Source organism: Austrofundulus limnaeus, unplaced genomic scaffold (genome assembly GCF_001266775.1).
Source record: "Austrofundulus limnaeus strain Quisiro unplaced genomic scaffold, Austrofundulus_limnaeus-1.0 Scaffold30, whole genome shotgun sequence".
Classification (NCBI taxonomy): Eukaryota; Metazoa; Chordata; class Actinopteri; order Cyprinodontiformes; family Rivulidae; genus Austrofundulus; species Austrofundulus limnaeus.
In genome coordinates this window covers 3,007,157-3,022,709 of record NW_013952432.1, presented here as the reverse complement: position 1 = coordinate 3,022,709, position 15,553 = coordinate 3,007,157, and the positions used below count along the sequence as shown (strand labels likewise).

Here is a 15,553-nt window from a genome sequence, read left to right as displayed (position 1 = left end):
CCTGAGGTTGTTACCTGAGTTACCTGAGGTAGTTACCTGAGTTGCCTGAGGTTGTTACCTGAGTTACCTGAGGTAGTTACCTGAGTTGCCTGAGGTTGTTACCTGAGTTACCTGAGGTGATTACCTGAGTTACCTGAGTTGATTACCTCAGTTACCTGAGGTAGTTACCTGAGTTGATTACCTCAGTTACCTGAGGTAATCAACTCAGGCAACTACCTCAGTTACCTGAGGTAGTTGCCTGAGGTGGTTACCTGAGGTAGTTGCCTGAGGTTGTTACCTGAGTTAACTGAGGTGATTACCTGAGTTACCAGAGGTTGTTACCTGAGGTAGAGGAAGGGGTGCGTGTTCTTGGGAAGGTAGGCAGCGTAAACCGTCTCCAGCACCTTCTTCAGCGCACTGGACTCCACCAGACGATCTGAGGCGACACAGATCTGACTGAACACAGAGCCGGGGGCGGGGCCACCATCAGACTAATCAGGTTCTTTTAACGTACGGTTGATGAACAGAACCAGGACACATTTCTTCATGAAGTAGTTTGCGTTTGAGACGTAGCCTTTCATCTTGAAGGCGAGCTTCTTGTCCTCACAGCTGACCTCGATCAGCTCCCTGACCACACACACACACACACACATACCGGGTCAGGCAGCGAGACGACAGGAAGCGCGACGTCATCGCAGCACAGCTACCTGCTGACGGCGTTCCCGAACACGCTCCGGATGTTGTCCACCACCGAGGCGTTGGGCAGCGTCCTGACGTCGGCCACCGTCTCTCCCTGCTGGAAACAATAAAACAAGAAACGGGTTTTTATTTATCTTCTATGTTCGTCCTTTCCCGCCAAAAACACGTCTCACCTTCTTGACGGAGAAGCTCTTCCCTGAGTTGTGTATGGCGTACCTTTTCAAAAAAAAACAACATTATTCACACAAACCTGTTGGAGCTGTGAGACTAAAAGAGACGAGCGAAGATAAAAACCTGCTGACGACTTCCACGATCCGGGAGTACTCGTCAGCGGGGCTCTTCAGGGCCTTCCTCCTGGTGGACACGTTGTAGAACAGGTCCTCCACCTGCAGGGAGAAAAAAAAAAATCGCCGTCATCTCTGAACGTCGCCGCGTTTTCAGGGTGATCTCGCAAACTCACGAGAATCTGCGTCCCCTGGTTGCCGGCGCACGGTTTGGGCGGAGCTTTGAGTTTGCCGTCGCTATAGCTGGCTCTGCAGAAACACAAGAGGACCGTCAACGCATCGATACGAGTTTTACTGAGGCCAGAGAGGGTAGACACACACACACCTGAACGCACACTTGGCGTCTGCCGTCTTTGTTGTGATGGTGACGTGAGCCACGTGGCTGATGCTGGCCAGAGCCTAAAGGGTCAGAGCAGAGCGGTGACGCACGGAGTACCACCAGGACAGATGGTGGGGGGGAGGGGTCTGCGGCGGCGCTCACCTCTCCTCGGAATCCGTAGGTTGCGATCGCGGAGAGATCCTCGAAGGTTTGGAGTTTGCTGGTGGTGAACCGTTCACAGACGATTTCCATGTCTTCTTTCTGGACCAGAAGGACRAAAACTCAGTCTGGTTTAAAAAATGATCATTTAAAATTAAARTTCCTGTGACATGCCTACACTTCAAATACAAAAGGTCAAAGAAAACATCTAAGAAAATTGACATAATACACGATTTTACCCATTTTGTCACATGACTGGCCTATTTTCTTTTAAATTTGGCTCAGCCAAAGTGAAACAGGAAGTGACATCAAAGGGGAACTCATTAATAAAATTATCTCTGGTCTCTGTTTATTAAAACAAACTTATTTAAACTTTAACTTTTCTTCATCTCTTTGATAACGACTAAAAATAATCTAAAGAAACATCAGATTCTTCCCTACGGTCTGTAGTTAGCTTTTGTGWCAACGCTCTGTTTACATGCTGACATCACTTCCTGTTTCTTCACATGCCAATATCTCAACAACCGTTCATCTGAGCGACGTGAAATTTGTTTTGCAGTATTTTATCAATGTTATCTTTCCAAAAACGCATTCAAGTTTATTTAAAAAATATGATGTTACACGCCCTTTAAAGTTTCTCTAAGTCTCCGWGGAAGAAGAATGAGTAAAATATATGACAGTGAGCTGAAGGGAGCGTCCGACTGTCTCCACCTAGATCATAAATGTGACTTTTCATAAATATTTAAGCTATAAATCTGCTTTTTTGAGCTGTTTAATGCGCATGCGCACTAGAAAATTAGATTCAYCTGTTTTCTCGCAATCTTTTCCCCAAACAGTCGCAGTCCACACAGACTCTCCTAAACGTACAGGGCCGGGCCCTGGTCCCATGTGGACCCACTCACCCTAATGCCGGTCCCGTTGTCCTGAATCTGAAGGAGCTTCAGTCCTCCGTCCTTCACGGTCACCTGGATGTTCGTGGACTTCGCATCCAAACTGAAATAGTTCAATTTAAAGAAAACTTGTTACGCAGCAGGTAAGGGACAAAGAGTTTCAGCTCGCTGGATGTTTTAAATATGAAAGCCTAGCATAAACACAAAGGCTAATTATTAGCTTCGAACCAGTTCTCGATCATCTCTTTGACGGCGTTGGCCGGACGCTGGATCACTTCTCCCGCTGCGATTCGGTTGACGACGGTCTCGTCCAGCCTCCGGATAACCCCCGCCATGATGACAGCAGAGCTGCAGACGGGTTATTTAAAGGACTTTACCCTGAACCGTGTGGCTGCGAAGACAAAAACACAACAAAAACAACAACAACAACAACCAAACTGTGACTCGAAGGTCTAAAATGAGCTTAAATTTTAGCGGAATCAACTTCAGCAGGAGCCGCGTGAAGAGGCGGAAAAACAACAAAGACGATGTCTCACTCCGACTCAAAAAYATTACACATCAAAAGGTCCAGCTGTCTTTTAAAAGAAGAGATTAACAGCTCTATTTCCATAAAAATTCCTTTTTTATATCAAACAGACTTTATTTTTAATTATTTTGACCAACAAGAAGTTAATGAAAAGTATATTATTTTCAGTGAAAAGTGAGTTTTACGACAGAGTAAGGCATCTTTTTAATAAACGATCTTAGATGAAGAGCGGGCCAGCGTCAGAAAGCAGGGGGGCGGGGTCTTTCTCACGTAAACCTGTGATTGGCTGAGAGTCTTCTTCGTTGGTATTTTTTATAAAACATTGCGCCATAGCGCTACGGAAGTTTGTTTATTTATTTATTTATTTAAACCAATATGACAGTACAAAAAACAAAAATAAGCATACATATGTATGCCATTTCACATTTACACATCTTTCTAAATTATCTATTCTAAATAATTCCTCCTTAACGTGAAAATCATGAAAACTTCACGAAATTACCATGAATATTAACCAAGTAAATCAACTGATTTAAAAATATTTAGTAAAAGTAAGTACAAAAAATACAACAAATATTTAAACGAAGGGAAAATAGATAAAAACAACAAAACAATAACAATGAAATAAACATGGGTTAATAAATGAGAACAGTTTGGTTGCAGGGGCTGTGTTAATTTTGTTTAAAGATTCACAAAATAATGCAAACTCGTTTTTTAATGATTTCTCATTTGGAAGAGATTTTGTGAAAATAGAATTTAGCAAACAATATGGTATTATTTGTCAAATATTCAGTTTTTTTATGTTTATTGCTATCCCATATTTAATATCTTTCCAGGAAAAAGGACTTATTTTGAGAGACTTGGAGCTTAACCAATGTTTACTTCCTTCCAAAATCATTAAAAAATAAACAAATGTTCAGTTGATTCCACTACAGAAGTTACTGTTCGTGTTTATATATCTATTACGACAGGCTTTCAAACCCCAAAACACATTACGGCAAAGACTGGTTCACCCCAAAGATCCGGTGCCCCGGCACAAACAGAGCAATGTTGTATATGCTGTTAAGTGCCAGGAGGACTGCGACCAGTTATACATCGGGGAAACAAAGCAGCCACTGTTCAAAAGAATGTCCCAACACAGACGAGCTACATCTAATGGCCAGAACTCTGCAGTTTTCACTCATTTACAGGCCAGCAGTCACTCTTTCAGAGATGAGGATGTTCTCATTCTTGATAGAGAGGAACGTTGGTTTGAGAGASGAGTAAAAGAAGACATTTTTGTAAAGAAAGACCGTCCATCATTAAACAGAGGTGGAGGCCTCCGTTTTCAGTTGTCCCCCTCCTACAGYGCTGCTATTGCCAGTATCACTCCACCCCCTGTTAACAATAAGTGTTAATTAGGTGTCAACGATAGCCATGTGATGTGAGTATCAGTCACATGGAGGCAGGGCTTAAAAGCCTGAATTTAGCCTGAAACTCTCAGACTGAAGAAGTCTCTTGGAGGAGAGACGAAACGTTTCATTAGAGAAGAACCCGTCCAGAAGACCTATACAAGTTATTTCTTTTTGATTTTGGTAGTTTTTTTTATAGCACAAAAAATGCTTCATAAAAAAATTTAGATTCAGGTAATAACTTAAAAAACAAGAAGCCAACCRACATTAGGAAACACTAGAATAGATTAGTTTTTATTGTCATTGCACAAGCCTGAACAATGAAACTGAACATGTACAACTGGTTAATTAAAAAAAAGCTAATCCGCTAAATTGATTAGCAGAACAATGCCCTCCACTGTTGTTACCATAAATAATTCAAATTGACTTGCATTCAAGAACTTTATTAAATAAATAGAAGATGGAGGAGACAATATATATTTTCCTCATTCAGCTCATTAAACCATGTGATTAAAAATAAATTCTGATCCTTTGTTTTACTGCATAAACAAAACCACATTTTTATTAAATGAAGTTTAAACCAGATGTTGGCACAGATAAGCTCAGCAGCTCCTCTCTTTTTGAGCCTTTGCCAGCACAACGTCTAAAGCAACAAACCACCGGCAGACGCAAACAATGGCCTCAAAAAGAAAGCAGCACAACCAGAAAGGTCAGTGGAAATATGACAGGAAGTCGACTTGGCACCGAGAAACAAAAGGTAAACATTGAAACTGTTCGTCGTTTTCATTCCTCCTGCTGCAGGTGAGGCCCGACCTCTGAGTTCACCCAGGATCAGCAACACAAAGAACCGAATCCAGATGTTCTGATCAGGTTATCCTGCGTCTCCCTTCAAGGAAAAGGCCGCCGTCGTTCTCCGGCAGGAAACGATGCGTCTTCAGGAGGACGTGTAGGCAGGACGTTCCACAGGAACCAGTACAATAGAGCTGGAAACCAGGGACCTGTAGAAATGTAAAGTACCATCACCGCTCTGTGTCATATGGCKATTATGACATCATAGCTGAAAGCTAATTGCTATCCTGTCTTTGTAAACGTACTGCAGGACTTTGACACTCAGCAGTGTGAGCTGGGCCTTTGTTCTCCTTTAGCTGCTTCAGCTCTCGTTACATTTTACAGCCGCTTGATTGGTTATAAATGTTTCCACCAGCTGCCACTCCTTTGGCTACCTGCCGCGTAATCTCAGGTGAGGGCWATTAAATCCAGAGGAATTACATTTTCTGTGAAACTACAAGTCTGCTGAAGAAGCTAAAACTCAGCTGTTTAAAAAATACAACAAATGCTAAAGAGAACAAAACAGTAGCTAAAAGCTGCTAAACATTAGCTATAAATAGCAAAAGGCTAGTAAAAATTGGAAAAAGTTAGACAAAAACCTAGAAGAATCAGAATTATTGCTACAGGTTAAAGATAGCAACAGCCTAACTAAAAGCTAATATTTAAAAAAGCCTATTTAAAACCTAAATGCAACAATATAGCTAGAAGCTAAACGTAGCAAAACATCAAGAAAAAAATTAAAAAAGGCAAAACAAGCTAAAAGTAGCACAATGTTGGCTCTAAGTAGCAAAAGGCTAGCACACAGCAGTATTAAAAACCTAAAAGTTGTAAAATGCTAACAAAAAGCTAATATTTAAAAAAGTCTAGCTAAAAGCTAAATGTAACAATATAGCTAGAAGCTAAACATAGCAAAATATCAAGAAAACAATTAAAAGCAAAACAAGCTAAAAGCAGCAAAATGTTAGCTCTAAGTAGCAAAAGGACACAGCAGTATTAAAAACCTAAAAGTTGTAGAATGGTAGCTAAAAGTTGTAAAATGCTAACAAAAAGCTAATTGTTTGAAAAGGCTTCAACAGTAGAAAACTCATAGATAAAACTAGCAAAATCTTAAGAAAAACCTACCAGCAGAACAGTAGCAAAATGCTAAAAGTAGAACAATAGCTAAAGGTGACTAGAAAAATACTACAGGTATCAAAATGGTAGCTAAAGGCTACAAGTAGCAAAAGGCTAGCAAAATCCTACCAGTAGACGAACAGTATCTAAATACAAAAAGTAGCAAAATAGTAGCTAAAAGCAGCATTTGCTATAATAATAAAAGTAGCATAAAGCTAAATCCCAAATGTACCCAAAGGCTAAAAAAACTATCAAAGTAGCATACTGGTAGCTAAAGGTTATTTAAAATCAAACTACTTTAGCATACTACAGGTAATTTTAGCTGTTCATTAATGAAAATGTTTCCTTTTTAAAAGCATTTTGCAACTTTGAGCTCTTTGGCAGCTTTATGATTTTATTTAGACTTTAGCTAGCTGTATGCTACTTTAGYTTCTAGCTAGATTTTGATAGCCTTTTGCTAATTTAGCTTTTTTGTTTTTGTTTTTGCTACATTAAAAATTGAACTAGTGTTTTATTGCGTTTAGCTTTTGGCTGTTGTTTTGTTTATTTTAGCTCGGGGGTACTGGTCTGCTTGTTTTACCTGAACAGGTTTTTGTTTTTCAGTAAAATCACAGAAAATGTGTTTTTTTTTTTTTTTTTTTAATTTTACTCCGGTTTTCTTCTTCATCTCATCTTTGGATGAAGATGATCTCACCTCCTGGAGGTCTTCCTCTGGCCTCCTTCCCACAACAATCAAACTTCCTGTTCTCTTTGTTTTTATAAACTCTTCCTTCTCCTGAGAGAGTCTACTCTCTCTTCTTATCATCGTGACAACAGACTCCAAACATCTGCTGAACAACAATCAGCTCTTCAACTTTAAAACTGCGAGGAGGAAGTGAGCAGCAGAGGTTGTGTTGACCTCTGCTGTGGCAACAGGTTGCCATGTTCATCATGTGAGAGTATTTTTATCTTTGTTCCTTTATCAGTCCGCTGAGCTTTAAATATAAAGTACAACTCAGGCTTCTGATGCTAAAGTTCCACAGTTTTACTTTSTGCTTTTAAAATCAAACCCAGAGAAACCAAAACAAAAAGACTTTTAAYTTCCTGTTAGTGATCATGATTGACAGCAGCTGGAAGGTTCAGCCAGCATAAAAAGCTGGAACCTGTTGTTACACCAGAGTCTCTGTACACCGGTGAGGACAGTTTCACACCATCATAGACTGAGACAGAAGGTCCAACACCTGTCAGGACAGGACAAATGTCTTCTGAAGAAAAATGTGACGAGACGAAGATCGAGCTGTTTGAACGAAATGACAAGATGTCTGTTTGGAGAAGTCAAAACCAGAAAAACAGCAGCTAAAACCAGCAAAACAGCAGCTAAAACCAGCAGAGCAGTAACTAAAAACTAAAGCTAAAATAAACAAAACAGTAGCCAAAACTAGCTAAAAGTCAAAATTTGCTAGCTAAACAACAAAATCAACAAAACTTGAGCTAAACTCAACAGAATAACGCCTAAAAACTAAAACTACCAGAACATTTACCACAAGTTGAAATACGCAAAATGGTAGCTGAAAGCTGAAATAAAAAAAACAGTAGCCAAAACTAGCTAAAAGTCAAAATATGCTAGCTAAACGATAACATCAACAAAACTTTAGCTAAACTCAACAGAACGGCTAAAAACTAAAACTACCAGAACAATTGCTACAAGTTGAAATACGCAAAATGGTAGCTTAAAGCTAAAATAAACAAAACAGTAGCCAAAACTAGCTAAAAGTCAAAATATGCTAGCTAAACGATAACATCAACAAAACTTTATCTAAACCCAGCAGAGCAGGAGCCAAAAACCAAAAGTATGAGAACAGTTGCCAAAAGCTAAAATAAGCAAAGCAATAAACAAAACTAGCTAAAAGACATAATTTACTAGCTAAAAGCTAAAACCAGCAAAACTTAAACCAAGATAAAAGCGAAAATGAGCGAAAAAGTAGCTGAAAGCTACAATGAGCGAATTAGTAGCTAAAACCAGCAGAGCAGAAGCCCAAAAACTACTAGAACAATCACTAACAGCTAAAATGAGCAAAACAGTGCTTAAAAGCCTAAACTAGCTAGAAGTCAAAATTCGCAAGCTAACGGCTAAAACCAGGAAAACAGCAACTAAAACCAGCAGAGCAGTGGCTAAAAACTAAAAACTAAAAACTAAAGCTAAAATTAAAAAAAACAGTAGCCAAAACTAGCTAAAAGTCAAAATTTGCAAGCTAACAGCTAAAACCAGGAAAACATTAACTAAAAGCTAAAACCATCAAAACAGCAGCTAAAAGGTTAAACCAGCAAAACATTAACTAAACCCAGAATAACATGAACTAAAAGCACGTTAGGATAGTAGCTGAAAGCTAAAAATGAGCAAAACAGTAGCAAAATTATAAATTTAGCAAAACATTAGCTAAAAGTAAAGCAAGTTGGTGTGAAGAAGAACGTTTTGAAATGTATAAAATGCACAAAGTTCACAAGTTCCAGCCTTAATTTTCTGAACAAGCTGTAGCTAAGGTAGCTAAAGTAGCTAGCCTAAAAGACAGAAGAAACCTTGCAACAACAGCCTGAATGCTGACTCAKCAGAATCAAAAGACAATAATCATCATGTCCTTCATGGCCAAACATCTGACCACGAATGAAAGAATGAAACATTTATTGTTCTTTATGACTTTTCTACATAAAACAGGAAGTCGTTTGAACTTCCTGTTGGTTTTCACTCAAAAGTCTCACACTTGATGCATTTTCTTGTCCAAACCSAGGATGTACCAATGCCAGAGACACATTCCAGGTGGTCCAGGTGAGTCTAGGTGGGTCCGGGTGTGCACACTCAGACACTGCGTCCCTCAGGGCTGATGACTGGGACACATGATGAAACGCCGCCAAGCCACAGGGCTCGTTTAATTACCTACTACAGCTTTAATAGCTCACGGTTTGGATCGCCAACGTCTTCACTTCATCAGCTCTGTAAGTAAGGAAACACCCAGCCTCGCTTCAGGTAYGAACAGAATGTGCCTGAAATCACGCCAGCCGTCACAAGTCGAACCTCGCCCACCAATTAAAGTCGAGCGTTCAGTTAAAGCTTTAAAGCACTTTGTGGTCAGCTGTAGCTCCGGGTCATGAAAACTTTCTACCTCTCGTCGATGTTTACTGTCAGACGTTTATCTCGGCTTCTGTTTTTGTTTGTTTGTTCAAATCTACATGTCGGCGGTTAATCCTGTAGATACCTTCCTCTGAGAATCAGAAAGTGCTGAGTCATGAAAAGGAGAAGTGTCGGGGGTCAGTGAAATGGAATTCTGGATCTTTTTCTTGGACACGACTTCCACCCAGATCCAGTCAGTTGCTCCTGACCTTCGCCTCTGGGTGCACGGCTCGTTTGACGGCCAAGTTCAGAGCTGTCAGTCACAGAGCCGGAGCTGYGCTCTGATTCGACGGGTCACAGAGGAGCAGCGGTGAATGTGTGGCGGTATGCTGTGTGACAACTACCTGTGAACTGAGCCAACACTGATATTTATTTTCCCACTCCTCCCCTCAGTGTGCCCTGGGTGTTGCCTCGGGGGAACGATGACAAACTGTCTTCAAGTCCTCACTTGAGCGTTGCCTCACTTCCTCTGGCTCCGTCGCTGCAAATTTCTTGCTGACGCAGCTATTTTAGAGCTGAGAGCTGCTTTGGTATCGCAATCGCCCCACTTTTTTCAAATGTGCATCCCGCCATTTTCTGTCCACGCCCCCCCCCACCTTCGCCATCAGTCCCTGTGTGAGGGTGGAGAACACCTGGACAGGTCTCCAGTCCATCACAGGAGACACCATTCACCTTCTCACCTGCACCTCGGGACAGCGAGGCACCAAAAAAAACCTGACGTCATGCTTTTGGAGAAAACCCACAGCTGCACGGGCAGAACAGGTAAAGTCCATACAGCACCTGCAACCTGTTCAGTGAGMGGCAACAGCTCCAACCACTGCACCACTACGTTCATACTATTTCAGTACACCAGCTAAAGCTAGCAAAATGCTAGTTTAAAGTAGCAAAATGCTATCTAAAAATATGAAAGTACTATCTATGATGAAGGTAGCAAAACACATGCTAACAGAAGCACAAAAGAGCTAAAAGGTAAAACTAACAAAAAGCTATCTAAAAGTAACAAAATTGTAGTTAAAATGTAATGGTAGCACATCACTAGCTAAATGCTAAAATTAGCAATACACTAGCTAAATGCTAAAATAGGCAAAATGCATTGCAAAAGTTGTAAAAATTGCAAGTAAAAAGCTAACTAAAAGTAGTAAATATCTAAATGCTAAAGATAATAAAATGTTAAATATAAGCTAAATAAGCATGAACACATTCTAATAAAATATCAAAAAGGTAAAACTAGCAAAATGCTAATTATAAATAGCAAACAATAATATAATAAAAGTAAAGATAAATTACTAGCTAAATGAAAAAACAAAGGCCCAAATGAGCACAATGCTGAAGCATAGGTAGCACAATGCTAGTTAAAAAGAGCACAAAKCTAGCTAAAATAGAAAAATGGTAAAAGGTAAAGGTAGCATATTACTAACTAAATGCTAATAATAGCAATACACTAGCCAAAAGCTAAAATAAGCTAAATGTAGTAGCAGAATGCTAGCTAAAGTCTAACAGAATGATAGGTAAAGAGTGCCCACATAAAATGAGCCGAATGTTTTGATACGTTAACAGCTAAAACAGATAAAAGTCTGCAGAAGTAGCTAGATTTATAGAGAAAAACAATTACGTTTTGGAAAATAATAAAAACAGGAATGTTGTATTTAAAATGCTGACTCAGCGTTTGTGTTTTAACATCAGAACCGGATCATTCCGTACATTCTGATCCATAAAAACCTCAGATCTGAAAGCTGGTGGACTTTCTGTCTCCCAGGACTCTCTGTGACCCACAAAGACCTTCAGATCCAGTCCAGTGGAGCAGTCTGGGCTCGTCTTTAACGGACCACAGAGAATAAAGAACGAGGTTTGGCACCGTGTTGGAAGAGGGAGTCTCTGGGATCTGAACTCTTTTGTTTGTGTAACTCAGAGGCACGTTCGGCAACAYAAACAGATTAAAATAATGATCCGTCTTTAGAGCCTCTATTGTTTGTTGACGTTAGTCAACTAGTCTGAGGTTAACCAGAGAGGACAGTGTTGGTTTTGGCCTYTTTGTTGAAAAGCTGCTGATTGTTTGTTGTTTATAAAAGCTTCTGTGGGTCTGATGAAGTGTTTGTTTATCTTTTTGTAGTCAAAATACTTCTGCATGCTTTGTGTTAAATTAGCCGTTCATGGATCAAAACGTTCAGCTCATTTAGTAGACTGGTGCTAAGAGCTTTGGTTTTTGTAAATTTTTTAAATATTTAACTTTATTTACAAATACTTTTACCATAAGACATACAGTATCTCTGTTTTTGGCCTGTTTTGCAGGCTTTAGCTTGTAGCTAGTTTTTGCTACATTGATCTTTTAGCTGTTACTTTTAGCATCTAGCTAGCCTTTTTTTTACTATTCGCTMGCCTTTTGCAACTTTTAGCTTCTAGCTACCAATTTGTCACTTTTAAATTCTAGCTATTTTGCTACTTTTAGCTAACTCTTGGTTGATTTGCTACTTTTATGTCAAGCTAACGCTAACCTTTTACTAATTTTAGCTTCGAATTACCATGTTTCTACTTTTAGCTTCCCTTTTGCTACTTTTAGCTTTTAGTTAACCGGTTGTTACTTTTAGCTTCTACTAACCAATTTGTCACTTGCTAGTTTTGCTGCTTTTAGTGAGTATTTTTGATACTTTTAGTTAACTTTTGGGAAGTAGTGATTTCATACATTCATGCTAAGCTAACATTAACTTTCTATTGCTTTTAGCTCAAAGCTATCCCTTTGCTACTTTAGCAGATGTTCTGACTGCTTTTTTATACGATTTGGTTGAAATGTAGCTAGTGATTTAGCTAACCTTTTACTACTTTTAACTTATAGAGACCAGTTGCTACTTTTAGTTTTCCTTTTGCTACTTTCAGTTTTTAGTTTTTAGTCAGCCTTTTGTTACATTTAGGTTTTAGCAAGTGTTGCTACTTTTATTTTTAGCATCTAGCTAGCCTTTAACATTTAGTTGAGTGCATTTTATTTTGAAAGGCTGTGGGCTGGGCCAGTGTCACCACGGGAATGTGTAGTCTAGAAACTGAAATGAGTCAGTGGTTTCCAGGCGTTGCTATTTTATTTGTTGTTCATTTGTTTTATTTGTTGTTTTAAGTGTTTTATTTTGAAATCTGCCCAGGCCGTAATGGTTGGTGTAATGGCGCAAGACAGATTTGAAGAACGCTTGTTGTATCGAGGGGCGCTTCCTCGGAGAAAAATCTGAACAAAGCGAAGTTCGGCTCGGTTGGGGGCGGGGCCTCGAGTGTCGGCTGTAGTTTCTCCTCTCCGTYGTATGTTTCTGTCGCAGAAAGTAGAACATGCCTGAAGCGTGACAGTAAACTGGTTCTACTGGAGGAGAGGAGGAGGGGGAGGAAAGGTAAATGAGACCCAAAGAAAAAATCAAAAAGTCCCACCTGGACATGGAGCTCGACTCTGCCGCTGCCATGAAGAACAACACGGGAGGAAAGTTCAACCGAGTCTGAGGAGGAAAAAACACCGAAAGTCCGGTGAGTTCACCGAATAAACTCTTTTATTTTATAAGAAAAACAAACTGCTAAATGTTTAAAGGTTATAAACACGAGGCTGAGCTGCTGCAGGATTTTAAAAACTCTTCTGTTGTCATTAATCTGAGAAAAAACACACAAAATATGGCTTTTATTTGTGTTTTAATCACTTCCGCAGTTTTAAAAGTTTTGTTTAGTCGCATTCTGGAGGTTTTTATTTTCACCGTGAACTTAATGGAGACTTTTGGCCAGAGGGAGGAGCCGCACCCAGAACCAGAACTGTGGTCAGATCCCTGTTTGTTCTGACGGATCCGGTGTCAGAAGAACCAGAACCACTGGGTGCTGATACGGAAAATAATGACAAAAACAAGATTTGCTTTGTTCAAAACCCAGATTCAAAAAAACGTGGATATTCAGTGAACTGAATGACAGCTAAAGTCTGATGAGTGGCAGCTGAAATGAGCTGAACGACAGCTGAAATGAGCTGAATGGCTAATGAGATGGCAGCTAAAACTAAACGTAGAAAAGACTAGCTTCAAGTAGGAAAACAAGCTGAAAGTAGTAACATGTAGCTGTTGAAATGTATCGAAAGGATGTTAAGTGTGCTGAATGACAGCTGAAATGAGCTGAATGACAGCTAAAATGAGCTGAATGACAGCTAAAATGAGCTGAACGACAGCTGAAATGTGCTGAATGACAGCTGAAATGTGCTGAATGACAGCTGAAATGTGCTGAATGACAGCTGAAATGTGCTGAACGACAGCTGAAATGTGCTGAACGACAGCTGAAATGTGCTGAACGACAGCTGAAATGTGCTGAACGACAGCTGAAATGAGCTGAACGACAGCTGAAATGTGCTGAACGACAGCTGAAATGTGCTGAACGACAGCTGAAATGTGCTGAATGACAGCTGAAAAGTATTGGACGTCTGATAAAATGCTAGCTAAAACTAAAAGTAGCAAAAGACTAGTAAAAATTAGAAAAAACAAACTAAAATCAGTAACAGATAGCTGCAGAAATGTGCTGAACGAATGCTGCAACATGTTGAACAGTAGCTAAAATGTGCCGAACATTTGATGAAATGTGCCTAATGAGGTTGTTAAAGCTATAAAGTAGCTAAAACTCAAACTAGTAAAAAATAGACCCAAACCTAGCTAAAGATTAGCTAAAAATAGTAAAACAGCAGCTACAAGTATAACCTAAAACAGCAAAAAAAAATGGTTGTAAAGCTAAGAGTTTTACACTGCTAGAAGTTTAAAAAGATAAGCTAAATGTAGCAGAAAGGTTAGCTAAAAGCTATAAAATACCAAAGTTTGACAAAATTCTAACTAAAAGTATCAAACATCTAGCTARAAGCAGTAAAAGTTTAGCTAAGAACTAATAAGTTTGCTAAAAATATCAAARCAGTAGCTAAAAGTAAAAACAGRCTAGCTAGAAGCTAAAGCTTTAAATGATTATCTAAAAGTAACACAACACTAACTAAAGCTAATRGTAAAATATTAGCTAAAAGCTAAAGATTGAAACAGGCTAGTAGAATAAAGGCTACATGCTAAAACTAACAAATGTTTACTTAAAACAGAAACATTAAATAGTTTAATCGTATTTAGCTAAATGCTAAAAGTAGGAAAAGGCTTCCTGAAAGCAGCAGAACAGTAGCTAAAATAATAAGACAAATAAAAATATTTATTTCCTGTTTTTTTGTTTCCAGTCAGTGTGCAGCATGGCTCGTCGCTCCCAGTGCTCGTCGGCCGGGGACAACCCCCTGGACCCAAACTACCTGCCCCCCCACTACCGGGAGGAGTACCGGCTGGCCGTGGACTCGCTGGTGGAGTGCGGTCTGGACGGGTACTACGAGTTCCTGCAGAAAGCGGACGTGGTGGACTTCCTGTCCACGTCCGAGCTGCAGTACATCCAGAGCTGCGCGCAGGCCCCGAGGCCGAGCGGCCGCCCCGAGCAGCAGCCCATGTTCCTGGACGGCGGCGGGGGAGACGGCTCCTCCGACACCTACTGGCCCGTCCACTCGGACCTGGACGTCCCGGGTCTGGACCTGGGCTGGCCTCAGGTGCACGCCTTCATGGAGCCCACGGAGGTCACGACTCTGGTGAACCCTCCTGAGCCGGACATGCCGAGCATCAAGGAGCAGGCCCGGCGGCTCATCAAGAACGCTCAGCAGGTTCATTCTGCTCTGTTAGCAAAAYGTCTAATTCGGCTAATTTTAAAGCTAAAGTTCAGCTGAGAGTTACTGGTGTTTTGTCCTCAGGTGGTTGCGGTGGCGATGGACGTGTTCACCGACGTGGACATGTTCGCGGACATCCTGAGCGCGGCGTCGAGGCGCGTGGCCGTCTACATCCTGCTGGACGAGCAGAACGCTCATCACTTCGTCAGCATGGTGACGAACTGCAGGGTCAACCTGGACAACTTTCAGGTGAGCGCTCTGCGTGGTAGGAGCTGAGAGTCATATTGTCTTCTGCTACTTTTAGCTTTTAGCTGCTTTTAGCTAACCTTTGGTTTCATTTAGCTAGCCATGTGCTACTTTTATTTTAGGCTAACCTTTTACACTTTTAGCTTCTTACTACTATGCTGCTACTTTCAGCTATTAGTCAAACTTTTGATTTTTTTAGCTTCTAGCTACTAACTAGTCACTTCTAAATTCTCGGTAGCCTTTTGCTACATTAAGCTTTTAGCCGATGTTTTGCTGCTTTTAGCTAACCTTTGGTTTCATTTAGCT

General features: G+C 40.4%; 2 protein-coding genes across 3 annotated transcripts in view; one reads left to right on the top strand and one right to left on the bottom strand.

Annotated features, from left to right (window-relative positions):
* The window catches only part of mlh1 (mutL homolog 1, colon cancer, nonpolyposis type 2 (E. coli)), a gene marked incomplete at its 3' end in the record, with an annotated part of 10,166 nt that extends 7,187 nt beyond the window's left edge, over nt 1-2,979 (bottom strand). The window contains 10 exon segments of one of the 2 annotated variants that reach the window (XM_014005455.1): nt 322-415; nt 494-606; nt 687-772; nt 852-894; nt 973-1,064; nt 1,139-1,211; nt 1,288-1,361; nt 1,444-1,542; nt 2,343-2,433; nt 2,559-2,979. In XM_014005455.1, coding sequence (XP_013860909.1) covers nt 322-415; nt 494-606; nt 687-772; nt 852-894; nt 973-1,064; nt 1,139-1,211; nt 1,288-1,361; nt 1,444-1,542; nt 2,343-2,433; nt 2,559-2,665 — 872 coding nt within the window. 2 annotated transcript variants of the gene reach the window in all.
* Nucleotides 2,980-12,461: 9,482 nt separating this feature from the next.
* The window catches only part of fam83ha (family with sequence similarity 83 member Ha), a 13,842-nt gene continuing 10,750 nt past the window's right edge, over nt 12,462-15,553 (top strand). Inside the window, exons 1-3 of the mRNA XM_014005445.1 lie at nt 12,462-12,828; nt 14,534-14,998; nt 15,086-15,250. Of these exons, the coding sequence (XP_013860899.1) occupies nt 14,546-14,998; nt 15,086-15,250 (618 nt within the window). The 5' untranslated portion in view covers nt 12,462-12,828; nt 14,534-14,545. The remainder of the gene's footprint in view (nt 12,829-14,533; nt 14,999-15,085; nt 15,251-15,553) is intronic.